The 27,876-nt window shown below is 45.3% G+C and overlaps 1 protein-coding gene across 7 annotated transcripts in view; it reads right to left on the bottom strand.

The window, feature by feature from the left end:
- Positions 1 to 27,876, bottom strand: part of BAG1 (BAG cochaperone 1) — a 308,130-nt gene that overhangs the window by 60,053 nt on the left and 220,201 nt on the right. For 6 of the 7 annotated variants that reach the window (XM_040433104.1, XM_040433103.1, XM_040433105.1 and 3 more), the window contains one exon: positions 13,192 to 13,254. In XM_040433104.1, coding sequence (XP_040289038.1) covers positions 13,192 to 13,254 — 63 coding nt within the window. Of the gene's footprint in view, positions 1 to 10,264; positions 10,575 to 13,191; positions 13,255 to 27,876 lie in introns of those variants that run through there. The other variant, XM_040433106.1, reaches the window with a different exon arrangement.

The following is a 27,876-nucleotide window of genomic DNA, read 5'->3' as shown; positions in this document are numbered from 1 at the left end:
AAATACACAACTCACAGAAAGTTAGGGATATTTGACTTGTGGGTGAAATTTTAGGATGAACCTAAAATGCACTCTAACCTTTACAGGTGAACTTAATGTTACCCTCTCTAAACTTTTGAATGCGCATGTCCAACTGTTGAGTGTTTCAGTACTTTTTGCACAACTTGCTGTTCTCTAACAAGGAGCTTAACGTCAAAATTCAAGTGTTTAATCCATGAATAGCCCCCAATAAATTTCCAGGCTAGTCCTCCTTATCATGCTGTTTAGATTTTGACATCATGAGACCAAGACAACACCTAACAATTGATCAACAGTACCTCACCATTGCGAATCTTCAAGCAGGATGTTCTCAGACGCAAGTGGCCACTGAGCTTAGAAAGTCACTGTGTGTCATCAGCAGGTTGCAACAGAGATAAAGAGTGTCTCGAAGAGTCACAGAAAAGCATAGAAGTGGAGAGTTTGGGCACATCCCACACTCATGACCATTTCATTGTGAACAATGCCTTGTGGAACCGGATGATGAATGCCACACAACTTCAGGCACATTTAGGGGGTGCAAGAGGCACCCACTGTCACGTCAGACCATTTAAAACAGTTTACATCAGCGTGGTCTGCGTGCTAGATGACCTGAAAGGGTACCTGACCATACAACCAGGTACAGGCCTCATCGAGAGCATCTATGCTGGACGAGGGCGCTCCGGGGGCTGCTACGCAGAGAGGACAGGGCTAAATAACGGTCGCTGTGCTCCGGAGGCTGCTGCACAAAGAGGCCAGGCCGGGGACTGAGCTAACAGTCGCTGTGCTCCGGGGGCTGCTAAGCAGAGAGGCCAGGGCTGGAAAACGGTCACTGCACTCAGGGGGCTGCTGTGTGGAGAGGCCGGTGTTGAGGTAATATGGCTGCAGTGTGTAGGGACTAAGACCCATATGTGAAGCGCTGGTCTTTAGTAAATGACCCCCAATGTTTCATTTGACTGAAAGGCATGTTTATGATGCCAAAGTGCCCTTCCTGACAATGTGCAGCTGTGATGGGCACACTCTGAACAACCCACTTATCAGGGTTTTCAGCTAGCGTGTCTATGGGAGCACTGAAGATGGCTGATTGCTGCTATCTCCAGTATTCCCATAGAGAATGAATATAACAGCAGGGCGCATGTTCGACTGGCGACTCCATCAGACTGGCGGGGAACGGTGACCCCCCCGTTCTTGGTAGGAAAACTAAGAGAAATTACTGTATGGGGGCATCAAGGAGACATTATAATGTAGGGGGCGAGAAGGAAACACCAGTACATGTTTTGAGTGCTATTTTATTCTAAATGGGTATTTATCGCGATAAATTTCTTAATATCGTTATCGTGGGAATATTTTTGATATCGCCCAACCCTTGCTGAGCCTCATAGGTCTCCGTAGATGCCGGGCCCTAAGGCTTTTGAAAGGCTTGGGGCTGCCATGGCAACTATCGTGTCCCTGTCACCGCAGATGAAGGACCTGATGGATCAGGAGAGGAAGCGCGAACCTCCCACATGCCATGGTCAGCGCTGACCGCAGCATATGAGGGGTTAATCCACTGGCATCGGTATTGTTATCATGGCAGAGGAAGGACCACAGGACAAGAATGCTCGTCCTGGGGTGCCAAGTACCGGAAATTTAGGAAAAGCATTCTTGTCCTAGATCCATAAGGTGCATAGGTCCTTTACTTGCTAGCAATACAGTGTGTACTTTGCTGCAAGTGATAGAGCATGGTCCTGCATAAAAAAAATATGGTTTTCTTGAAAGATGCAGACTTTTTCCTGTATCACTGCTTGAAGAAAGTGTCTACTAAAAACTGGCAATAGGTTTGGGAGTTGATTTTGAGTCCATCTTGAATACGAAAAGGTCCAACTAGCTCATCTTTAATAATACAAGCCCATAGCAGTTAAAGTGAAGCTCTGTGCCCATTACTGAATTAGTCACAGGTTGATCCATCTGGTCTGTCAAGAGTCACTCTCACCTCATCAGTTCATAAATATGCAGTTTTAGAATATTACAGCACTGGTGGATAATGGGTTCCTGGTCACCTCACATTAGATTTTTCTCAATTATTTGGCAGTTAATTTGTGTGTATTTTCTCAACATGTTTATTGCGACCCTGTTAACTATTTGCAACAAAATATTTGTTGGTCCCGTGATCATGTCCCAATATCTTAGGATTTTCTAGAATACTGCATCCCTTTTAACAATATTTGTCTTTTCAGTCAGTAAAATCAATTTTTTTGTCCCATTTTGCCTATGGAAAGCTGCCTAATAATTATGCACACCTTAACCCCTTAAGGACACGGCCATATTTCACCTTAAGGACCAGGCCATTTTTTGCAAATCTGACCAGGGTCACTTTATGTGTGAATAACTTTAAAACGCTTTTACTTATACAGGCCATTCTGAGATTCTTTTTTCGTCACATATTGTTCCTCATGACACTGGTAAAATGGGAGTCAAAAAAATTCATTTTTATTTATAAAAAAATACCAAATTTACCAAACATTTTGAAAAATTAGCAAATTTCCAAGTTTCAATTCCTCTACTTCTATAATACATAGTAATACCTCCAAAAATAGTTATTACTTTACATTCCCCATATGTCTACTTCATGTTTGGATCATTTTGGGAATGCCATTTTATTTGTTGGGGCTGTTAAAAGGCTTATAAGTTTAGAAGCAAATCTTGAAAATTTTCAGAAATTTTCCAAAACCCACTTTTTAAGGACCAGTTCAGGTCTGAAGTCACTTTGTGAGCCTTACATAATAGAAACCACCCACAAACTAGAAACTACACCCCTGAAGGTATTCAAAACTTATTTTACAAACGTCGTTAATCCTTTAGTTGTTCCACAAGAGTTATTGGCAAATGGAGATAAAAAATTTTGGCAAATTTTCCATTTTAATCAATTTTTTCCAGTAACAAAGCAACGGTTAACGGCCAAACAAAACTCAATATTTATTGCCCTGATTCTGTAGTTTTTAGAATCAGCCCATATGTAGTCGTAAACTACTGTATGTGCAAATGGTAGGGCGTAGAGGGCCGTGTGGTTTTTGGAAGGCAGATTTAGTTGGAATGGTTTATTTACACCATGTCCCATTTGAAGCCCCCCTGATGGACCCCTAGAGTAGAAACTCCATAAAAGTAACCCCATTTTGGAAACTACGGGATAAGGTGGCAGTTTTGTTGGGACTATTTTTAGGGTACATATGATTTTTGGTTGCTCTATATTACATTTTTGCGAGGCAAGGTTACTAAAAATTGAAATTCTGAAATTTCGTCTCCATTTGCCATAATCTGTTGAGGAACACCTAAAGGGTTAATATAGTTTGTAAAATCAGTTTTAAATACCTTGAGGGGTGTAGTTTCCTAGATGGGGTCACTTTTATGGAGTTTCTACTCTAGGGGTGCATCAGGGGTTCTTCAAATGGGACATGGTGCCCAAAATAAAAGGCCATCAAAATCTGCCTTCCAGAAACCATACGTCGTTCTTTTCCTTCTGCCGTTTGGTCATACAGCAGTTTACGACCACATATGGGGTGTTTCTGCAAACTGCAGACTCAGGGTAATAAATATAAAGTTTTGTTTGGCTGTTAACCCTTGCTTTGTTACTGGAAAAAATGGATTAAAATGGAAAATTTGTCAAAAAATTGCTGTTTTGGCACCGTTTTTATTTTATTTTTTTGACCGTGTTCATCTGAGGTTAGGTCATGGAGTATTTTTATGGAGCAGATTCTTACAGACGCGACGATACCTAATAGGTCTACTTATTTAAAATTTATTTCAGTTTTACACTATATTATCCTTTTTTAAACAAAAAAAAACATTTTATTATCTCCATATTGTAAGAGTCAGCTTTTTTTTTTTTTAGCCGATTGTCTTAGGTAGGGGTTCATTTTTTTGCGGGATGAAAGGACGGTTTTATTCGCACTATTTTGGGGGGCATATGACTTTTTCATTGCTTGCTATTATACTTTTTGTGATGTAAGGTGACAAAAAATTGCCTTTTTTGCATTGTTTTTATTTGATTTTTTTTGACAGTGTTTATTTGAGGGGCTAGGTCATGGGGTATTTTTATAGAGCAGATTCTTACGGATGCGCCGACACCTAATATGTCTACTTTTTTATTTATTTTAGTTTTACAAAATATAATTTTTTTTTATTTTTTTTTGGTGTCTCAAGTCTGAGAACCATATATTTTTTTTTCGATTGTCAGTGGCTAAATGGAATTAAAGTTGGGGAAGCGGATTATAAATTTAGTACTCCATGGAACTGTGGTACCCCCTGAAGCAACCAATAATGCAGAGGCCTGGATGATCGGGGCACGTGTCATACTGAGTGGTGGTGTCCTTCCGTATCCCACTCCTGTGACACACTATGCACCTTTTTTGGATCTGTCCCTTCTTTCCAGTATGGGGGACCACACCTGGAAAGTGTTGGCCAGGGACGATCCGGGCGCCTCCAGTTCCCGATCCGGCCTGCTCTTTACCGGTCAGAAAAGATCAGGTCTTTGAGGACTGCCTCAAAGAACTGCAGGAATTTCCCTGTGTTGCCAGCGCTCTGGGACAGCACAAAAGAGTTGTACAAGGCAACCTGTACCAAGTATACCGCAACTTTTTTGTACCATGCCCGGATTTTGCGCATGGCGTTATATGGCTTGAGGACTTGATCAGAGAGATCAACTCCTCCCATACACCGATTGTAGTCCACGATACAATCAGGCTTGAGGACCGTTGCTGCGGTACCTCGCACAGGGACAGGGGTGATGCCGTTACCGTGAATTATGGACAGTACAAGGACATCCCTCTTGTCCTTATATCTGACCAGCAACAGGTTTCCACTGGTAAGGGCACGGGTCTCACCCCTGGGGATAGGTACCTAGAGGGGGAGGGTAGGGAGGCCGCGTTGATTTTTCCGCACAGTCCCACAAGCGGACGTGGATCTGGCGGCGAGGGACTGGAGCAAGGGGATACTAGTATAAAAGTTATCCACGTACAGGTGGTAACCCTTATCTAGCAGTGGGTGCATAAGGTCCCACACAAGTTTCCCGCTAACACCCAGAGTGGGGGGACATTCTGGGGGTTCAATACGGGAATCTCGCCCCTCGTACACAAGAAACTTGTAAGTTTACCCTGAGGTACTCTCACAAAGTTTGTACAGCTTCACAACATACCTGGCCCGCTTAGAGGGAACATACTGGCGGAAAATGAGTCTCCCCTTGAAAGCAATGAGAGACTCATCAACCGCGACCTCCCTTCCAGGTACATAGGCCTCCCAAAATTTGGCCCCAAAGTGATCGATGACCGGTCTGATTTTGGACGGTCATGGGCAGGATCACCTTGGGGGAAAACATGCTGTATTATCTGCATAATGCAGGCATTTCCGAATGGCCTCAAAACGGGAGCGTGATTGGCGGTGTATTATCACATCACCGATTGCCATCCTATTCCAGGTTATCGGGTCACCAGAGACCCGAATAACATGGAAACGCAAGAAAACCACAGGTAAATACACATGATGCACTGGTATGTCATGTGTCCTTAAGTACCAGGGCATCATGACGTACCGGTAAGTCATGTGTCCCCCAACAGGTTAATAGGCCACACCCTCCCTCATTACACAAATACATATCAGATGATGTACTTCAATCCAATAAGAATTCAAGTTTATACAGCTTGGCGTTGGAAAATGTTCATAAAATTATGATATGGTCAAAATACTCACTTGTCTAATAAGAGTGCACACAGTGTAAAATCAAACATCTAGCCATGCAATCTCCCTTTCTGAACATTTGTGAAAAAATAGGTTGAGTTAACTGAATTTTGTAATAGTATGTCACCACTGCAAAAAGTCTGAACTTTCTTCCCTCCTAGATATTCCATGATCAGCTGTGAGTGGTATTACTGTAATTTGGAAGCTCTGCTGACTTAACTTCAGGGTTCCAAAACTCAACTAGAATTAACATTGGGAAAAAAACTAGGCGCCTGGTGCTTTATGGCATGGGTTTTCATTGCCACTGCACTCTGGAGCAGTGGAAATGTGTTTTGTGGAGTGATGAATAGCGCTCCTCCATCTGGTAGTCGGTAGATGAGTATGGATATGGAAAACGCCAGGAGAACATAATCTGGCTGACTGAATTGTGCCAACTGTCAAGTTTGGTGGAGGGGGACAATATTATGGGGTTGTTTTTCAGGGGTTGGACTACTCCCCTTAATTTCGGTGAAGAGAAACCTTAAAGAAGCACTCCCACAAGCATTTGTATTCTCTGACCTGTTAGACAGGTACATGATGTAAACTGTAGTGAAAGTAATCTTATCAGTGACTATATTTGAGAGTTATAACCTCCCTTCTGATCGTCAGCTGTGTCATGTGACTCTCCACATAACAGAATATCTTACGTGTAGACAGGAAGCCAGTTTCACCTTGTATTCCTATGGGAGGCATCGGAATTTTATTTTTTTCAATCCCAACATTATCGACCGCTGAACCGCACTAAGGATGTCTGTCAGCTTCTTATCCACTAATTCTATCTTCTCATCTGTTGCAACGTTCTTATCTCTCTCTCCTTCTGCACTATCACTAATTTCCTCTATATTTGGTGGATCTATTGGGTCAACTTTATTCTCCCTATTGCCCTTCTGATTTGTCCTAGTCTTATATTGCGGAGATTTCAAAAATGTATCCATTTTTGAAATTGGGCTACCTCCGCTTGCGCCCAAAGACTTCCTATTCTGGACTTTTGCTGGCATTGTATAGTCAAACACACATCGACGACAAGGATCCAGAAAGAAAAAGCCCAAAAAAAAAAAAAGAACCTTTCTGGGTGCCAGAAAATTATATAACATAACAGTCCAGCAAATATATACACTGCTCAAAAAAATAAAGGGAACACTTAAACAACACAATGTAACTCCAAGTCAATCACACTTCTGTGAAATAAAACTGTCCACTTAGGTAGCAACACTGAGTGACAATCAATTTCACATGCTGTTGTGCAAATGGGATAGACAACAGGTGGAAATTATAGGCAATTAGCAAGACACCCCCAATAAAGGAGTGGTTCTGCAGGTGGTGACCAAAGACCACTTCTCAGTTCCTATGCTTCCTGGCTGATGTTTTGGTCACTTTTGAATGCTGGCGGTGCTTTCACTCTAGTGGTAGCATGAGACGGAGTCTACAACCCACACAAGTGGCTCAGGTAGTGCAGCTTATCCAGGATGGCACATCAATGCGAGCTGTGGCAAGAAGGTTTGCTGTGTCTGTCAGCGTAGTGTCCAGAGCATGGAGGCGCTACCAGGAGACAGGCCAGTACATCAGGAGACGTGGAGAAGGCCGTAGGAGGGCAACAACCCAGCAGCAGGACCGCTACCTCTGCCTTTGTGCAAGGAGGAACAGGAGGAGCACTGCCAGAGCCCTGCAAAATGACCTCCAGCAGGCCACAAATGTGCATGTGTCTGCTCAAACGGTCAGAAACAGACTCCATGAGGGTGATATGAGGGCCCGACGTCCACAGGTGGGGGTTGTGCTTACAGCCCAACACCGTGCAGGACGTTTGGCAATTGCTAGAGAACACCAAGATTGGCAAATTTGCCACTGGCGCCCTGTGCTCTTCACAGATGAAAGCAGGTTTACACTGAGCACATGTGACAGACGTGACAGAGTCTGGAGACGCCGTGGAGAACGTTCTGCTGCCTGCAACATCCTCCAGCATGACCGGTTTGGCATTGGGTCAGTAATGGTGTGGGGTGGCATTTCTTTGGAGGGCCACACAGCCCTCCATGTGCTCGCCAGAGGTAGCCTGACTGCCATTAGGTACCGAGATGAGATCCTCAGACCCCTTGTGAGACCATATGCTGGTGCGGTTGGCCCTGGGTTCCTCCTAATGCAAGACAATGCTAGACCTCATGTGGCTGGAGTGTGTCAGCAGTTCCTGCAAGACGAAGGCATTGATGCTATGGACTGGCCCGCCCGTTCCCCAGACCTGAATCCAATTGAGCACATCTGGGACATCATGTCTCGCTCTATCCACCAACGTCACGTTGCACCACAGACTTTCCAGGAGTTGGCAGATGCTTTAGTCCAGGACTGGGAGGAGATCCCTCAGGAGACCGTCCGCCACCTCATCAGGAGCATGCACAGGAGTTGTAGGGAGGTCATACAGGCACGTGGAGGCCACACACACTACTGAGCCTCATTTTGACTTGTTTTAAGGACATTACATCAAAGTTGGATCATCCTGTAGTGTGTTTTTCCACTTTAATTTTGAGTGTGACTCCAAATCCAGACCTTCATGGGTTGAAAAATTAGATTTCCATTTTTAAATTTGTGTGTGATTTTGTTGTCAGCACATTCAACTATGTAAAGAACAAAGTATTTCATAAGAATATTTAATTAACTCAGATCTAGGATGTGTTATTTTTGTGTTCCCTTTATTTTTTTGAGCAGTGTATAATGATATGATATTAATTTGAACATATATAACATAAATAATTAAAAAAGCAAAATTCAGCAGCCCAGAAAAAAATAAAAATATAAACGCCGCCCAGAGTCACAACTGATTATATAGCATTGTAGTCCACCGAGCAGATATAATGGTCCGCCAGGGAGGTTAATATCCCAAATAGCAGCAGATGTTAACAGGTGCTTATTTTAACTTTCTGTATTGTTTCACTGCCGTACTTAAATAACATGGTACACTAAATCGACCCTCAAATAGCTCACATAGTCCAGACCATAGACCATGAGGATCTATAGGATGACTGTATTAGGCAGCAAGTGTTAATTAACCAGAGAGGGTTTGTTAGCATTTTCTGATAAATTCTCTGCCGTACATGCAAACAATCCAGCAGACATATATAGCAGGGATATAGCAGGGATATAACAGACTTATATAACATACACTCACCTAAAGAATTATTAGGAACACCATACTAATACGGTGTTTGACCCCCTTTTGCCTTCAGAACTGCCTTAATTCTACGTGGCATTGATTCAACAAGGTGCTGATAGCATTCTTTAGAAATGTTGGCCCATATTGATAGGATAGCATCTTGCAGTTGATGGAGATTTGATGGATGCACATCCAGGGCACGAAGCTCCCATTCCACCACATCCCAAAGATGCTCTATTGGGTTGGGATCTGGTGACTGTGGGGGCCATTTTAGTACAGTGAACTCATTGTCATGTTCAAGAAACCAATTTGAAATGATTCGAGCTTTGTGAAATGGTGCATTATCCTGCTGGAAGTAGCCATCAGAGGATGGATACATGTTCTCATTCTGTTTACGCCAAATTCGGACTCTACCATTTGAATGTCTCAACAGAAATCGAGACTCATCAAACCAGGCAACATTTTTCCAGTCTTCAACAGTCCAATTTTGGTGAGCTCTTGCAAATTGTAGCCTCTTTTTTCCTATTTCTAGTTGAGATGAGTGGTACCCGGTGGGGTCTTCTGCTGTTGTAGCCCATCCGCCTCAAGGTTGTGCGTGTTGTGGCTTCACAAATGCTTTGCTGCAAACCTCGGTTGTAACGAGTGGTTATTTCAGTCAACGTTGCTCTTCTATCAGCTTGAATTAGTCGGCCCATTCTCCTCTGACCTCTAGCATCCACAAGGCATTTTTGCCCACAGCACTGCCGCATACTGGATGTTTTTCCCTTTTCACACCATTCTTTGTAAACCCTAGAAATGGTTGTGCGTGAAAATCCCAGTAACTGAGCAGATTGTGAAATACTCAGACCGGCCCGTATGGCACAAACAACCATGCCTCGCTCAAAATAGCTTAAATCACCTTTCTTTCCCATTCTGACATACAGTTTGGAATTCAGGAGATTGTCTTGACCAGGACCACACCCCTAAATGCATTGAAACAACTGCCATGTGATTGGTTGACTAGATAATTGCATTAATGAGAAATAGAACAGGTGTTCCTAATAATTCTTTAGGTAAGTGTAGATGATTAGTGGTTAGTCTTCGTATGTTAATCAGCCGGAAGCTGATCAGGCGCCCAGCACTCCCTTTAACAGTAGGTCAGCAGTCCGCAGTATTGGCAGGTATTCATTTTGCTTACTTAGCATTCTTGTATTTTCCCTGCCCTGCATTCCAAAAAACTGGTGCTCGGGGATCACCCCTCAAGCTACTCACGTGCCTCAGGACAGCCACATTGGTCAGTAAGGATATGTCCACGAGACGCCTGGCACGCACCCAGCCACCTTCAGCATAGCGTGTGTGCTCTCCACGGAAACTCCGATATCCAAGCAGGCCAATAGGGGCCGCAAAGCGCAAGAGAATTCGGCAGCCACGACGCTGACCTCATTGCTGGTTCAGAAGACCGTCATGCTGCCAGCCCCATCAGCGCCATTCGGACATCAAGACTGCAGCCGGGACTCTTCTCGCAGTGGCAGGCTGAGAGCGATCCCCAGCGTCTCCGATTCTCACCAGTCAGGGCCGAGGTAGAGGAAAGCGCCAGGGAATAGCAGGTGCAGGGGATCCACGCACATGAGCCGGGTAAGAGGGGGAAGGTGGGAGGGATCGCGGCAAGCCCACGTCATGCCGCTACGCCATCCTGTCGGAGGCATTGGAATTCATAGAAATGAATAGAGAAGTACTGCACTTCCTGTCTTTTGTCATTAGAGTGCTGGTAACCTGATTTAGCTGAGGATCAGAAGGGAGGTTATACCTCACAAATACAGTCACTGGTAGAAATATTACCTGCACTACAGTTTACATCATGTACCTTCCTAACAGGTCAGAGAATAAACATTTTTGTGCGAGTGCTTCTTTAATGCTTCAGCATACCAAGACATTTTAGAGAAATGTATGCTTTCAACAGTCTGGAGAATTAGGGCTCTTTCACACTTGCGTTGTTCTGTTCCGGCATAGAGTTCCGTCGTCGGGGCTCTATGCCGGAAGAATCCTGATCAGGATTATCCACATGCATTCTGAATGGAGAGAAATCCGTTCAGGATGCATCAGGATGTCTTCAGTTCCGGACCGGAACGTTTTTTGGCCGGAGAAAATACCGCAGCATGCTGCGCTTTTTGCTCCGGTCAAAAATCCTGAACACTTGCCGCAAGGCCAGATCCGGAATTAATGCCCATTGAAAGGCATTAATCCGGATCCGGCCTTAAGCTAAACGTCGTTTCGGTGCATTACCGGATCCGACGTTTAGCTTTTTCTGAATGGTTACCATGGCTGCCAGGACGCTAAAGTCCTGTTTGCCATGGTAAAGTGTAGTGGGGAGCAGTATACTTACCATCCGTGCGGCTCCCAGGACGCTTCAGAGTGACGTCAGGGCGCCCCACGCGCATGGATGACGTGATCGCATGGATCACGTCATCCATGCGCATGGGGCGCTCTGAAGTCATTCTGGAGCGCCCCGGGAGCCGCACGGACGGTAAGTATACTGCTGCCCCGCTCCCCACTACTACTATGGCAACCAGGACTTTAATAGCGTCCTGGCTGCCATAGTAACACTGAACGCATTTTGAAGACGGATCAGTCTTCAAATGCTTTCAGTTCACTTGCGGTGTTACGGATCCAGCGGGCACTTCTGGCAAATGGAGTACACGACGGATCCGGACAACGCAAGTGTGAAAGAGGCCTTACTTTTTCTGTTCCAGCATGAAGTGATACAAAAATGATATAATTATGTTATACTTCTTTAAAAAAAATAAGTTCCCTTTTGCATCTGCATATTCTGACATCCAAAACTTCTTTTTTTTTTATACTTTCTTCTACAGAGCTGTGTCAGGGCTTGATTTTTGTGGGGTAAGATCTATGGTAGTTTTGATTGGTACCATTTGATTGCTTTTTATTAAATTCTTTGGGGGGGGCAAGGGGACCAAAAAAATGTTGAATCACACATTTTTTTTCATTACGGAATTCACTGCACGGGATAACTATTTTTATATCTTAATATAGTTCTGATATTTTCAGATGTGCCAACAGTTACGTTTTTATATGTAAAATTGGAAAAAGAGGTTGAGTTGAATTTAAAGTTCTTTTTTAAATACTTTTAAAACATTATTAAAAATCTTTTTACTGTAATTTTCAGTTTCCTTAAAGGGTTTCTATCACTTCGTTTCACATATTTAGCTCTCAGACACTAGCGATCCGCTAGTGTCTGCTCTGCCAAACCATCCTAATATAATTGCTTTTGGGGCAGCCGTTTTGCTAAAAAAAAGAACTTTAATTAATATGCTAATGATCCTCTAGGTGCTATGGGGGCGTCATTAGCACCTAGAGGCTCCGTCTACCTTCAGAAACTGCCGCCGCCCAGCGCGTCCCTCCAGCCCGCCCATCTCCTCCTGAATGCGATCCTCCCCGTGCGCGTCTGTATTCGGCGCATGCGCAGTGAATGTCTGACCGCTTCCCTGCTCAGACATCTCCACTGCGCCTGTTCCTCGGAACACTATGACGTCATTGCGCAGGCGCAGTGGAGATGTCTGAGCAGGGAAGCGGTCAGACATTCACTGCGCATGCGCCGAATACAGGCGCTCGCAGGGAGGATCGCATTCAGGAGGAGATGGGCGGGCTGGAGGGACGCGCTGGGCGGCGGCAGTTTCTGAAGGTAGACGGAGCCTCTAGATGCTAATGACGCCCCCATAGCACCTAGAGGCTCATTAGCATATTAATAAAAGTTCTTTTTTTAGCAAAACAGCTGCCCCAAAAGCAATTATATTAGGATGGTTGGGCAGAGCAGACACTAGCGGATCGCTAGTGTCTGACAGCTAAATATGTGAAACAAAGTGATAGAAACCCTTTAAGGAACTTGAACATGTGATCTTCGATTGCTTAAACCAGGGATGCCCATCCTGTGGCCCTCCAGCATTTGCAAAACTACAACTCCCAGTATGCCTGGACAGCCTACAGCTATTAGGGCATGCTGGGGATTGTTGTTTTGCAACAGCTGGAGGGCCACAGGTTGAGCATCCCTGGCTTAAACCATGGACTGCAATAGTTATCTCTGATCCCGATAATAGCAGTCGGATGTCAGTTGTATTACACAGCCTGCACCAGTCATGAGTGTGCTCAGCTTGTGAGCCTTCTCCACAAATTCCCCACAAACAAATCAAGTTTATGCATGTCATTCTGCATTAAGGGGTTAATTCATGAATGCCAGATTCAAGACCATCCAATATTAGAGCAATACAATAATTTTCTTTTTCCTTGCTTCTCACCTGAACTTTTTGTACCAGTCCTTTTCTTTTCATCTTACAGTCACAGAAATTTTCTGGCATAGTCTATGAGGCAACACAAGAATGATTATTATTTTAAAAAAAAATTCTGCACTGAAGAAGGAAACAAAATTTTTTTACATTTTATTAAAAGGCATAATATGAAAATACAAACAATTATATAAAAAAAGGAACAATAAAGACAAAAATAAAGGAACGCATGTAATACTAAAATAGGCATTTTGGTAATTTCAAGCTACCTCCTATCCACAGAATAGGGAATAACTATTTCATTGATGGGGACCTACCAATGGGACTGCACCAATCATGAGAACAGTGACCATGTACCCTGCAAGGCCTCCTAAAATGAATGGAGTAGCTTTTTGAACATGCGCACTACTGATACATTCATCTCTATAGGACTGCTGGAGTCAGGCCTAATGTGAAAATTAGGCCTATCAGAAACATATTTTTATTTGTTTCTTAGCATTCCAGCAGTATCGTTATGACTTTTTTGTATAATGCCCTTTTTTGAAGGACAGATTGTACTTTTTGTGCTATTTTGTGGTACATGCACTACAAGGCCACAAATATTAGGAGACACTTCCATCACTAAACTCATGTGTCTCATTTAGTCCCATTGTCACTTCAACTATGATCTGAGTGGCTACACAGTGCGGGTCTCCCTTTGTCACCCATAGTCATGCAGAACCTGACTGGCCCACCCAGAGCTCTGACCTCAACCTCACTGAACACCTTTGGGATGAACTAGAATGGAGACTGCGAGGCAGGCCCTCTTGTCCAACATCAGTGTCTGATCTCACAAATACTTTTCTTGATTAATGGGCAAAAATTACCACCACAAATTCCCATAGACACACTCTAAAATCTTGTAGAAAGCCTTCCCAGAAAAGTGGAAGCTGTTTCAGCTGCAAAGGGGTTACCAACTCCATAACAAGGCCTATACATTTAGAATATAAAGTGATAAAAGCATCTATAAGTGTAATGTGTAGGTGTCCCTACTGCTTGCCAATTACCCTTAATAATGTTATAGATAAATAAGAATAGGTGTTTATGGCGTGTAGGAAGGCGCAAGGGTCCGTCATTGACGGAAGGTACGTGTCACCGAGGTTCCTGGCCTCAGTGAAATAAGAACCGGGAATTTTGTGTGTCAGCGGCAGCTAGTGCTCTCTGACACAGTTTTTTCTTAGTGTGGCTGTAAAGCCAATTCGGGGCAATTCTTATTGGGAGCAGCCAAAGAGCAGGGTGGGTGGCTGTTCCCCACGTCCAGGCCAGGTTTTGGGCTGGGGTTTAAAAACCCAGCCAGCAGCTCAGCTGGGTGTGGAATGAACCTCCAGGTGATAGTGGAGCTCTGTGTTTTGGGAGCTGAGGAGTTCTGCCATACTGCAAGGCTGAGAGCCACATGAGAGCTGTCAGCTGGAAGCCAGGCGCCCTAAAGCCTGCTGTGGACTGCCAGGTGACGTGTTTTTGAGTTCTGTGGACCTTTGCTGTATGAATTAACACGAGGATTCCTGCAGTGTGAATTAACACCAGGGCCCTGCCAAGTATTGTGTTTCTTTTCTGCCTTTTTGTGTGAATAAACACTGACTTTTGCTTTTCAACCGTGGTTATGCCTCTGTATTCCGTCCGCTTACCCTGCCTACCAGAGCAAATCCCTACAGGCGATACTAAATGGATGGCTGCAATATGTAATAAAAAAAAAGTTGTTCGCATTCATGTCATCTGTATTATGTATTGTGTTATTTGCATTTGCAGTACAAAAAGAAATTTAGATGAAATATAATAGAGTAGAACAAAACAATACAAAATAATGAACTAGACACAATAAACATCCCCAGATTTTATTTTGCATTTACATTTTAACTACTTAACCACTTACGGCATATGGACGTAACTGTACGTCCTGATTGCATGTAACTGCAATTGGGCATGCAGTTACGCCCTAACTGTTGCTGTGACACTATAAAGTGTCACAGCCTCGGAGTCTCCGCTGTAAGGGACCAATCCGAGTGGTCCCATGCAGGCGATCATTCTTGTTGATTGGAGAGTCTGTACAGGCTAACCAATCAGAGCGTAATGGTTCTGATTTCAGGATCTGAGTGCCACAGTTTGTGACTGCAGTGTGCCTCTCCCCCCCCCCCATCAGCAGCGGGTGTCGGCTGTAACATACACATGTCCCTTATCAGCCAATAGAAGCTCGCAGGCCTTTACTCTCCACATAGGGCACAACTACACTGCTATATGGATGGATTTTTTGCAACTGTCATGTCTCAGTGCAACACCATAGCCTATCATTATAAAAAAAGTTGTGCGACACATGTAGTCATGTAGCTCTAGCCTTAAAGGGGCAGGGCGCTGTGGAGGACACTGTTAAGTTGGCAGGGGCCACAATTAAAGGGGCAGGCCGCTGTGGAGATCACTCTTAAAGGGGCGGACACTGTGGAGTTCACTGTTAAGGGGGCAGGGGCCACTATTAAAGGGGCAGCTGCTGTGGAGGTCACTGTTAAAGGGGCAGGCCGCTGTGGAGGTCACTGATAAAGGTGCGGGCACTATTGAGATCACTGTTAAGGGGGCAGGCCGCTGTGAAGGTCACTGTTAAAGGGGCGGGCACTGTGGAGGTCACTGTTAAGGGGGCAGGCATCACTGTGGAGGTCACCGTTAAGGGGGTGGGCACTGTGGAGGCCACTGTTAAGGGGGCGGGCACTGTGGAAGCCACTGTTAAGGGGGCGGGCACTGTGGAGGCCACTGTTAAGGTGGCGGGCACTGTGGAGGTCACTGTTAAGGTGGCGGGCACTGTGGAGGTCACTGTTAAGGGGGCGGACACTGTGGAGGTCACTGTTAAGGGCGGGCACTGTGGAGGTCACTGTTAAAGGGACGGGGTACTGTGGGGGGGTCAGTGTTAAGAGGCGAGGGGCTGTGGAGTTCACTGTTAAAGGGGCGGGGTGTTGTAGAGGTCACTGTTATGGGGATACTGTCGATATCTTTTAAAGACACACACAAATATAAGTGAAATAGATGAAATATACCCGTGTGAAACCTGGTCCCTCTGCTAGTATCATATATACTGCATGAAGAACTGTATCTAATATATAAAGCTGAGTGTATGTGTGTATGTCTGCTAAAGGAATCCGCAACATCGCATTTACAATCACAAAATTTGGCACACAGCTATACCAGGTGTCCAGGAAGGCATGTACTGTTCCTGAGAAATTCCCAAAAAATGCTAATATGGCACATCACATAGCCAATAGAAGCCTGCAGTTCTTTCTCTTCATATCCCAACTGCCATACACACAGTCACATGTCCCTTATCAGCCAATAGAAGCTTGCAGGTCCTTTGTCCTCACATACACACAGATTCACATCAGGTTTTCCATAACAACCCAGCAATCTTTCTTCACTGCTGTAGGTCAGCTTTAAAAAGGGCAGGGCACTGTTGATGACACCTTTAAGAAAGCCGAGTGCTGTGGAGGTCACAGTTAAGGGGGCAAGTAGGGTGGCCATTCAGGCCATCCTCAAAAGATGGATTTAAAAACCCCGCCCCCAGGTTTGCTAAGCCACGCCTAGACCAGATTAAGCCACGCCCCCTCCCACTCTGCAGCCCCTCTGCAGGGGTGGAAGGGAATGTGACTTTCTCCCTGTAGCTAACGCTCAGACAGGACAGTGCTGTTGTCTAAGAGTGAGCTGTTCAAAAGGACATCCCTGTGTCCGTCCAGGCCCTGCGAGGGACGGAGGACAGGGAGTCTGAAAGCCGGACAGTCTGGCTCAAAACTGGACCTCTGGCCACCCTAGGGGCAGGCTGCTGTGGAGGTCACAGTTAAAGGCTATGAACACCTTTGGGCATTAAAATTAATAATCCCATATCTTACTGTAATGCAGCACATAATAAAATTGCACTTGTTAGTTTACTGGTATCGGCCTTTGCTTCACATGCACTCAGAAATGCTCTGATATGAGATTCACTCACCGTTCTCATCTGCTCTGAGAGTCTGTGGGCGTTCCTGTAGATTTCACATGCACAAGCACAGCTCTGCTGCCCAACCCCAATATCCTGTTACATAGCACAGCTAGCAGCTAATTACATACAGACTGCCTGTAATCAGCAGATCTATTTCTCACTTTACATTCTGTAGAAAGACCATTATTTGTAGACAGCAATAGATAATTCTGCTGATAACGTTAGTACAGCGATTTACAGTCAGAACCATGGCGTTATTGTAACGGGGCGCCGAAGGCGCACTCGGTCTCCCGTCAGCCACAGACCTGCTGCTTAGCTTCGGGAGCAAGGATCTGTGTTTGGCCTTGTTCCCAGGGCGGCTTTGCTAGCTGGGAGGCTCCCTGCTCCTAGGTCTGCCTTGAGCTTCGATCTGATCACTCGGCGCTCGACTTGTCTGTCGGTCATGTGACGCTGGACATGTCACATGACCCCACTCTAAATACAGGCGTCCTGCTGGCTACAGGTTGCCTGTGATTTTAGGCTCTTAGGCTGTGTGTATTGTTAGCTACTCTATTGATTGACCTCTGGAATTTGACCTTGACAGTTTCCTGACCTCCCTTTGCCTGCTCCCTTGGTTTTGACGCTACATCTCGGATTCTGACCTCGGCTCGTTTTTGGATTTGACACCTGCCTCTTCCCTTGTATTGTCGTGACCTCCTGGACTGACCTCGGCTAGCTGACCCGCCTTTGCCTTCTCCTTCACAGGGTACCTCTCTCTTGTCCACTTCCTTGTCCATTTGTCTGCCTGCATCTCGCGTACCGTTCTCTGCCTAGCTGTCCGGTACCCTCTCAGTTCCTTCCTCCCCTACACGGCACTTACGGAGGTTAGGGACCGTCGCCCAGTTGCGCCCCGTCAGATAGGGTGGGTGGTGCAAGTAGGCAGGGACAAGGTTGAGGGTGGCAGTCTAGGGGGTGCACTTCCTTCTACCTTCCCTTCCCGTGACAGAATCACAGGCCTAATTAGCATGGACCCTCTACAGAGTCTTACCGAGCATGTGCAGGGTCTTGCTCAAATTGTGCAAGAATTAGGGGAAAGGTTACAGGCACAGGAGACCGCCTGTACACCCCCGTTCTCACTCCCGCCGCCATTTAGGTGGAACCGCATATTAAATTACCCAATCGGTTCACGGGTGACCGAAGGAGTTTTTTAACTTTCAAAGAAAGTTGCAAGCAATATTTCCAACTACGACCTCACTCCTCTGGTCCTGACCAACAAAGGGTTGGGATAATCATCTCTCTACTTCAAGGGGACCCCCAGGAATGGGCCTTTTCCTTGCCGCCAGATTTCCCGTGTCTTAATTCTGTTGACCTCTTTTTCCAGGCCCTAGGGGTCCTTTACGATGAGCCTGACCGAGCGTCTGTGGCTGAGTCTAATCTAAAGGTCCTTACCCAGGTGGATCGTCCCGTGGAGATTTATTGTACCCAGTTCCGCAAGTGGTGCGTTCCTTCGGGTTGGAACGAAGCAGCCCTTAAAAGCCAGTTTAGGGCAGGGTTGACAGAAAGGTTAAAGCAGGGGTGTCCAAACTTTTTTCGAGGAGGGCCAGATTTGATGAAGTGAACATGTGCGAGGGCCGACCATTTTGCCCAACATTCTTTGAACCATTAAAATTACATGCAAATTAACTATTTTATGGAAATTTTATTGCAAACGGCATACCTTTCATTTTGTGACTTGGATGACAAATCTAAACAGGTGTTAAATCACTCTGCCTTCAATATAAAAAACAGGAGGCAGAAATATGTTGGAAACAGTACATTACAAGGTTGTCTGTTAACTTTTAAATTCCAAATATGTGAACAGGAACATAACACCAAGTATACACATATGTTCAAATATATTTATAACTGATTGACCAACTGACATTAAAGAGGACCTTTCACTACTCTACAAACTAAAAACTAACTATATCAGTGGGCAGAGTGATTTCTTGTATGAGGAGTGTCCCTTGCTGGAGCGCTGGCCAATCGCAGCGCACAGCTCATAGCCAGGCTATGAGCTATGCGCTGCGATTGGCCAGCGCTGCAGCAAGGGACACGCCTCATACAAAAAATCACTCCAGTACAGCAGAGGGAGCGCAGACACCGGAGCCTATACCGGGCGAACGGAGCGGCGCCCAGACATACTAGTAAGTGCAGGGGGACCCCTGGGCGCCGCTCTGCCCACTGATATAGTTAGTTTTTAGTTTGTAGAGTAGTGAAAGGTCCTCTTTAAAGGGAACCTGTCATCAACTTTATTCCGCCCATACTATACTAAAGGCAGAATAAAGCAGAGACAGGTGAGTTGATTTCAGCGGTCTGTCATTTATAAGTTAAAAGTAAGTGGTTGCCGAGAACCAACATTACAATCATTCCAGACTGGGCCTGGAAAAGAGTCACGGCCACCTGAGAAGAGTCCTGGTTATTCATAGATTCCTGCTCTCCCGCCCTCCTGCTGATGACTGACAGTCTTCTACCAAGTTCCCTCTCTCTAGGAGAGGACTGCCAATCAGCAGACGGGTGAGAGAGCAGGACAATATGAATAACCAGGATTCTTCTCAGGTAGATTTGACTCTTTTCCAGGCTCAGTCTGCAATGATTATGATGGTGGTTCTCAGCAACCACTTACATTTAGCTCATGAGGGGCACACTGCTGAAATCAGCATTTCTGTCACTAATTTATGCTGCCCTCAGTGAGATTAGCATAAAGTTGATGACAGGTTCCCTTTAACTGAGATTTTACAACGTATTCATGTCAACTGAAAAAAATCTTGCCTGCACTAATGTGAAGGGTGAAACTGAGATCTGGACTGTAGCAGATAGGCTAGATCTGGTTCAAAGGCTGTGGTTTTGATGCGCAAAATATCGCGCAAGTGAGAGTCACTTAGTCTTGTCCGCATGCGATTCTTGTTAAGGTTCATAACAGAGAATGTCTTCTTACACAAATATGTTGAGCCAAACAAGCTCAGCATTTTCTTTGCCAATGTTCGAATCTCTTTAAAACGGCTCTTATCCAGTTGGCTGTAAAATTTCACAAGAGAGAGCTGTTGGTGCCGACTGCGTAACTCACTGTCACAATGCAGGTCAATGAGCTCGAGCTGCAGCTGATCTGGAGCATTGTCGGGGTCAACAGAGAATGGAGAGGAGAAAAGGGTGATCTCCTTTTCAATAGCTGCAAAATCTTGAAAGCGCTGTCTAAACTCCCCAGCAAGAGATACAATGTCTGCTGCATACCTGCTAGTTTGCACACTGATATCATCCTGTGGAAAACTGTTCATTATTTCCTGCAACGCTGAAAAATGAATGGTATTGGGCGGTGTTTGTGACAAATGCTTTTGGAAAAGTTGCAGCTTTGTTCCAAAGGCTTTGAGGTGTGAATAAAGCTGGTTCACCGCTGCATCTTTGCCCTGAAGACTCATGTTCAGTACATTCAGATGCTTTGTTATGTCGACTAGAAAACCTAAATCAGCCAGCCAAATAGGATCAGATAGTTCTCGCATCGGTTGTCCCTTTGTTTCCAAGAATTCTCCAATTTCTTTTCTGAGAGAGTAGAAACGCTGCAGTGCAGACCCTCGACTGAGCCATCTTATATCGTTATGATATAAAACATCTTCGTATTTAGCCTGGATATCCAGTAGAAACTGTTTAAACTGGCGGTGGCACAGGGCTCTAGAGCGAATAAAATTAATGGTCTTTAGCACCGGTTTCATAACATGGTCATATTTGAGATGTTTAGCACAGAGAACTTGTTGATGAATGATACAATGCAGTTTAATAGCTTTGCCTCCTTCTTCGATCACCTTGTTACAGATTAGGGTTGATAATCCACTTCGTTCACCAGCCATGGCAGGTGCCCCATCAGTAATTATCCCAGTAACTTTGTTCCAAGGCAGTTTCATGTCATCTATGGCAGAACTAACAGAAACAAATAAATCTGTTCCTCCTGTTTGGTCCTTAAGGCTCTGGAGGTCAAGTAGCTCTTCAGTCACATTCATTTCATCGTCCTCCCCTCTCAGAAAAATCAGCAACTGAGCTGTGTCGGAGAGGTCCGTGCTTTCATCACAGGCTATTGAAAAGAAGTCAAAATCAACTCCTTTTGACGTTAACTGTCTCTTAATATCTGATGAAATTTCTTCTACTCTCCGTGCTAGTGTTACGAGCCAGGCAAATGTTGGAAAACTCTGACTTCTTCTCGGGACAGATATTCTGCACCATTTTCATAACGCATTCCTTAATAAAGTCACCCTCAGCAAAAGATTTGCAATTTTTAGCAATTAACGTTGCTATCTCATAGCTAGCCCTTGTGGCATTTTCATTTGACTCACAAGCTCTTGTAAAAAATCGCTGTTGTGACATTAAAACAGCTTCAAGTTGCTTCACCTTGTCACTGCGGTCGCGCCCTGTTAGCTTGACGTATGTGCTGTGTCTCGACTGGTAGTGTATCTTGACATTAAATTCCTTATTAACAGCCACAGTCTCTTGGCATATTGGACAAACACAGTGATTCAGTATTTCAGTGAAAAAATATTCCACTTTCCACCTGTCCTGGAAGCGGCATCCCTCACTGTCAACTTTTCGTTTCTTATTTGTAGTTGCCATTATAAAAATTGGCCAGATGGGGAGAAGTTATTTGTAGAGAGTACTAGGAGCACAATCAGATAATCAGATTCTAGCCCAGTGACGTACAGTGAGGGGTTAATGAAGGGTATGACAGCTTGCTACCACTGATTCGGATTGCCCCCTTTTCTGCTTTAGTTCACAGCCCAGCCTGCAAGTGTGTGTTTTTTTCCTCAATAGACTCAAATAGGCTCAATAGCCCTTATGGTTGCCCTAATTGGTGATGACTTTGATTATGATGTTTGGACCTGGAACTCAGCGCTAGAACGCAGCCAGAAACGTTTTAATACATTTTTTCTTCTACATTTGTGACCTTCACACTGAATAAATGTCCTCTGGGGGTAATGTGATCCGTGGAGGTAGGAGACCTCAACAAACTGCTACTTAACCGATCACAATTATGTTTTATGTGCAGTAAGATAATTTGGGCCGATATTCTGGCCTTACAAGAGAAGAAAAGCCGAGATCTCGTGACATCTGAGATTTGGGCTTTCCTTCTCCCTGAGCCCAAATCCCGCGAGATCTCGGACGTTGTGAGATCTCGGCTTTCCTTCTCTGTGAAGGCAAAGACCAAATCTTGCGTGATCTTGGACGTCACCGTGAGATTTGGCCTTTGCTGATGCAGCCTCTTCCTGTGAAGCTGTGGGCTCCTGGTGAGTAGCTGGCGGTGACTGGTGAGAGGGGCCGGAATACCCATGATTTAATCAAACCTCTGGGGGGCCCTTTTACTCCGGACTTTGGACATGCCTGGGTTAAAGGTTTGCTGGTCTGTTACCCTAGTCGTGACTCCTTAGAGGAAACCATGATGTTAGCCATCAGACTAGACAGACGAATTAGAGAGAGATAGCGGGAGCATTTGTTTTCTCCTCATAGCCTTCCGAGGTCTGAGGTTTCTCCTATCGAACCCAAGGTGGAGACTTAGATGGATGAACCAATGCAGCTCGGGATGACACGAAGAGAAATAAGCCGTCGCCGGGGCTCTTGTTTTTATTGTGGCGAATCCAACCACTGGGTCCGTCAGTGTCCCAAGGCTCCTCCTTCCCGAAGATCTTCCAAGTCAGAGGGATCCAAGGACAAGGTACTCCCGGAGGTGGTAAGAAGCAAACTATGGCTGCCTGTCTCAATTGCCTTTGGGGTCCTAAAGGTGTCAGGAAGTGCTTTTGTGGATTCAGGGTCAGCATTTAGTTTTTTTGATCTCAAATTTGTTGAACGGTTAGGGATCCCAATACTAAAATTGTCCACCCCGTTTCAGGTGGTCGCCATCGACTTTACCCCCCTGCTGGGGGGCACGGTAAAGCTCCGTACTCCTGAGATAATCCTGTCTGTTGGGGTCTGCCACTCAGAGAAATGTTCCTTTTTTTGTTCTAGAGAATCGTCCTGTTCAAGTAGTACTAGGCATGCCCTGGATTGAGCAACAAAACCTGGTCATCAACTGGAGTTCGGGCGAGTTAGAGAAATGGGGTTCCAAATGTACTTCTTGCTTAACTGTAATTCAAGCTGGGGTTTCTTTAGATGTCATTCCTCACTTTATTGTTGACTTTCAGGATGTTTTTCCACTGCTGAGACAGATATTCTCCCTCCCATAGGTCTTATGACTGTGCCATTGAGTTGGTTCCTGAGTCTAAATTTCCTAGGGGGCGGATTTACAATCTTTCTGGACCTGAACGCAGTGCCATGAGAGATTATATCCAGGAAAGTCTTAAAAAGGGGCATATTAGGCCCTCCACCTCTCCTCTGGGAGCAGGGTTCTTTTTCGTTAAGAAGAAGGACGGTGGTCTCAGACCCTGCATTGATTATAGAAACTTGAATAAAATCACTATTAAGAATCAATATTCCATCCCGTTGATTCCTGATTTATTCAACCAGGTATTGGGTACTTCTTGGTTTTCTAAACTCAATCTGAGGGGGGCTTATAACCTGATTCGTATTAAGGAGGGTGATGAATGGAAGACTGCCTTTGAGTATCTTGTTATGCCATTTGGTCTCTGCAATGCCCCAGCTGTGTTTCAGAACTTTATGAACGACATTTTCAGAGAGCTTATCAGCAAGGTTTTGATTGTTTATCTTGATGATATTCTTGTCTTTTCATCGGATTGGAAGACCCATGTTTCGCATGTCAGATTGGTTCTTAAAATCCACAGAGAGAATCATCTATCTGTTAAATTGGAAAAATGTGTATTTGGAGTTCAAGAGATTCCCTATCTCGGGTATATTCTTACTCCTCATTCATTTAAAAAGGATCCCAGTAAGGTTCAGGCTATCCAAGACTGGGTAAGACCATCCTCCTTAAAGGCACTTCAATGCTTTTTAGGATTCTCCAACTTTTATCGTAAATTCATTAAAAAAATTTCGGTCATTGCCAAACCCCTTACTAATTTGACTAAGAAAGGGTCTGACCTTGTGAACTGGTCGTTGGATGCCTGCCAAGCCTTTGAGACTCTAAAAATTTGTTTTCAAAAGGCCCCAGTCCTGGTTCAGCCTAATCCAGAGAAACCTTTTGTGGTGGAGGTGGATGCCTCGGAGGATAGTGTAGGGGCCCTCCTCTCCCAGGGGTCTTCCAGCTTCACAAATTTAAGACCATGTGCCTTCTTTTCTCACAAGTTCTCTCCCTCAGAGAGAAATTACGATATTGGAAACCGTGAGTTACTGGCCATTAAGTGGGCATTCGAGGAATGGAGACATTTTTTAGAAGGGGCTAAACACTGTGTTTCTGTTCTCACAGATCATAAGAATTTAGTGTTTCTGGAGGCGGCCAAACACCTTAATCCAAGACAAGCTAGGTGGGCCCTGTTTTTTTTTTTTTTTTTTACTCGTTTTAACTTCTCTGTTACTTTCAGACCAGGAAGTAAAAATATTAAAGCAGATGCCTTGTCCCGAAGTTTTAATGCCGTCCAACCTCCTGAACCCATCTTGCCGGCAAGCATCTTTGTGGCAGCGATTTCTTTGGATCTTTCCTCGGAGATTCAACGGGCTCAGCAACTTGCTCCTCCACAAACACCTTCAGATAAGTTGTTCGTTCCCGAGCATTATCGTTTTCGACTATTGGGTGAGTGTCATGACTCCGTTCTGTGTGGTCATCCAGGCATCGATGCCACTAAAGAATTACTCTTGAGGTCTTTCTGGTGGCCCACTTTATCTAAGGATGTGCGATCTTATGTTTTGGCTTGTGAGGTATGTGCCAGATCTAAAACCCAGAGGTCACATCCCGCTGGTGAACTACAACCATTACTATTCCCTGAAGTCCATGGTCACACATTTCCATGGATTTTATCTCTGACCTGCCCTACTCTGAGGAGAGGTCAGTGGTTTGGGTGGTGGTTGACCGTTTTAGCAACATGGTGCACTTTGTTCTCTTAAGTAAGCTCCCTGATGCGAAACCCTTAGCATCCTTGTTTATTGAACACGTGGTACGCCTGCATGGTGTTCCTGAAAATAATGTCTCTGATAGGGGGGTTCAGTTTGTCTCTGGATTTTGGAGAGCCTTTTGCCAAAGATGCGACATCACTTTATCCTTTTCGTCCGCCTTCTATCCAGAGACTACTAATGGACAGACGGAACGGTTAAACCAGGCAGTGGAGCTTTTTCTAAGGTGTTATGTATCGCACAATCAGCTCTTGTGGGTGAGACACCTCCCGTTGGCAGAGTTTGCCATCAACAATCGGGTTAATTCAACCACGGGGGTATCTCCTTTTTTTTGTAATGGTGGTTTTCATCCTCATTTTTGCTCTAATTCTTCTGTGTTCTCACTCAACCCGCAGGCAGATTCTTTTACCTCTAGACTGTGCACAGTCTGGGCACAGGTTCAAGCGAACCTGGAAAAGGCCCAGGAGATTCAGCGTAGACAGGCCAATAAGAAACGCTCTAAGGGAGTTTTGTACTCGACGATAAAGTGTGGTTATCGACAAAAAATCTTTCTTTAAAACATTGTTCTAGGAAATTCTCTCCGCGTTTCATAGGACCATATAATATTATTGAGGTTATTAACCCGGTGTCTTTTAGAGTGAAACTAACCGACTCCCTTCGTATACATAATGTGTTCCATAAATCGTTACTCAAGAAATATGTGTCACCAGTGGCTCCTTCCAAAAAACCTCCCCCACCTGTGGAGGTTGAAGGTCAGGAGGAATTCATCATCTCCAGAATTATTGATGTTAGAAAGGTTAGGAACTCCTTTCAATACCTGGTCCAATGGAAAGGTTTTGGACCTAAAGAGAGGTCGTAGGTTCCTGTGTCTAGTATGCATGCCTCCAAGTTATTTGCTAAATTTCACCGGGAACACCCTGAGAAGCCCTCTCCATTATTGTTGAGTCCAGAGGCCCCTCGTGGAAGGGGGGGGTACTGTAACGGGGCGCCGAAGGCGCACTTGGTCTCCCATCAGCCGCAGACCTGCTGCTTAGCTTCGGGAAGGGAAGGGGGATCTGTGTTTGGCCTCATTCCCAGGGCAGCTTTGCTAGCAACCTGCTCCTAGGTCTGCCTTGAGCGCCGAGCTGATCACTCGGCGCTCGACTTGTCTGTCTGTCGGTCATGTGACGCTGGCCACGTCACATGACCCTCACTCCCCACCATAAATACAGGCGGCCTGCTGGCTACAGGTTGCCTGTGATTTTAGTCTCTTAGGCTGTGTGTATTGTTAGCTACTCTATTGATTGACCTCTGGAATTTGACCTTAACTGTCTCCTTTTGCCTGCTCCCTTGGTTTTGACGCTACATCTCGGATTCTGACCTCGGCTCTTTCTCGGATTTGACACCTGCCTCTTCCCTTGTATTGTCGTGACCTCCCGGACTGATCTCGGCTAGCTGACCTGCCTTTGCCTTCTCCTTCACAGGGTACCTGTCACGAGGGTATCTAGAGCCACGTCTGACTCCGTTATACCCGGGGTCAGGAGGTCGCAGCGGGTGGCTGCGCGCTCTATATCTAAAGATCACGTTGTTTCTTAGTGATTGTTTTCTGTGTTTGCCTTGCTATCCTTTTTGTCTTAATCAGGGATCCGTAGCTTCTCCTCCTCAGCTGTTTCTTGTCTGCCACTCCCAACCTCCTTATATTCTCCCCTCACACTTCTCTAGTTGCCAGTTATAGAGCTTCCTGCCTGGACATCTATACTGACCCACTGGAGTTGTGAATCCTGGTTGTCGTTCCAGAGTGCTACCCTCCGGATCCCTGTTGGGCTTCTTGTTGTCTCCTGTTGTCGCACACCTGGGATTATATGTTGAGTTTGTATTGTCTGTCCTTCCCTTGGTGTTTTCCTTTAGAGCTAGTGGTGCGGACTAGTGTTCCCACCGCCCTGTTCACTATCTAGGGCTCAGCTTAGGGAAAGCCAGGGCTTTAGGCACGTGATCGGCGTACGGGTGAGGAACCCGTCTAGGGACGTCAGGGCAGCCAGGTGCCAGCCGCTAGGTGAGTCAGGGGTCACCACCTTCCCTCTCACTTGGTCAGGGCCTTCCTTATTCCCTCCCTCTGTGTCACGTATGTGATAGTCACGCCGACCGTGATATTATAACTGGCCTTTACTTTTTGAGAAAAAAAAAAATTTTTTTTTCTTTTTGTTGTTTTTTTTTTTTTTCTCTACTTAGAATCCAATATGGATCCTATTGCTGCCTTGGCAAAACAGCTTCAAGGCCTGTCTTTGGAGGTGGCAGGATTGAAGGCGTCTGTCCTCCAACAACAGCAGCAAATGCAGCAGACCGCACCCCCAGCGGTTGCTATGGGTAACCAGGTTGTTACAGAACCCAAGGTTGTTCTTCCTGACAGATTTTCTGGGGGAAGGGACAAATTTGCAACGTTCCGTGAGGCCTGCAAATTATACTTTAAGTTGCGCCCTTACTCCTCAGGTAATGAAGAACAGCGGGTTGGGATTGTCATTTCCCTGCTTCCCTGTTCTCGTTACCCCCTGGTTCCCAGGCTCTCCGGTCAGTGGAGGGATTTTTTGGGGCTTTGGGTCTCATATATGATGACCCTGAACGAGTCGCCCTGGCTGAGTCGAAGTTACGGAGACTCCTACAGTGAGATCGGTCAGCAGAGGAATATTGCTCAGAGTTCCGTAGGTGGGCTACGGATACTCAGTGGAACGACCCGGCTC

The sequence above is a fragment of the Bufo bufo genome, chromosome 5, assembly GCF_905171765.1.
Source record: "Bufo bufo chromosome 5, aBufBuf1.1, whole genome shotgun sequence".
Lineage (NCBI taxonomy): Eukaryota > Metazoa > Chordata > Amphibia > Anura > Bufonidae > Bufo > Bufo bufo.
The sequence above is the reverse complement of the archived record's forward strand: the minus strand, read 5'-3'. Positions and strand labels throughout refer to the sequence as shown.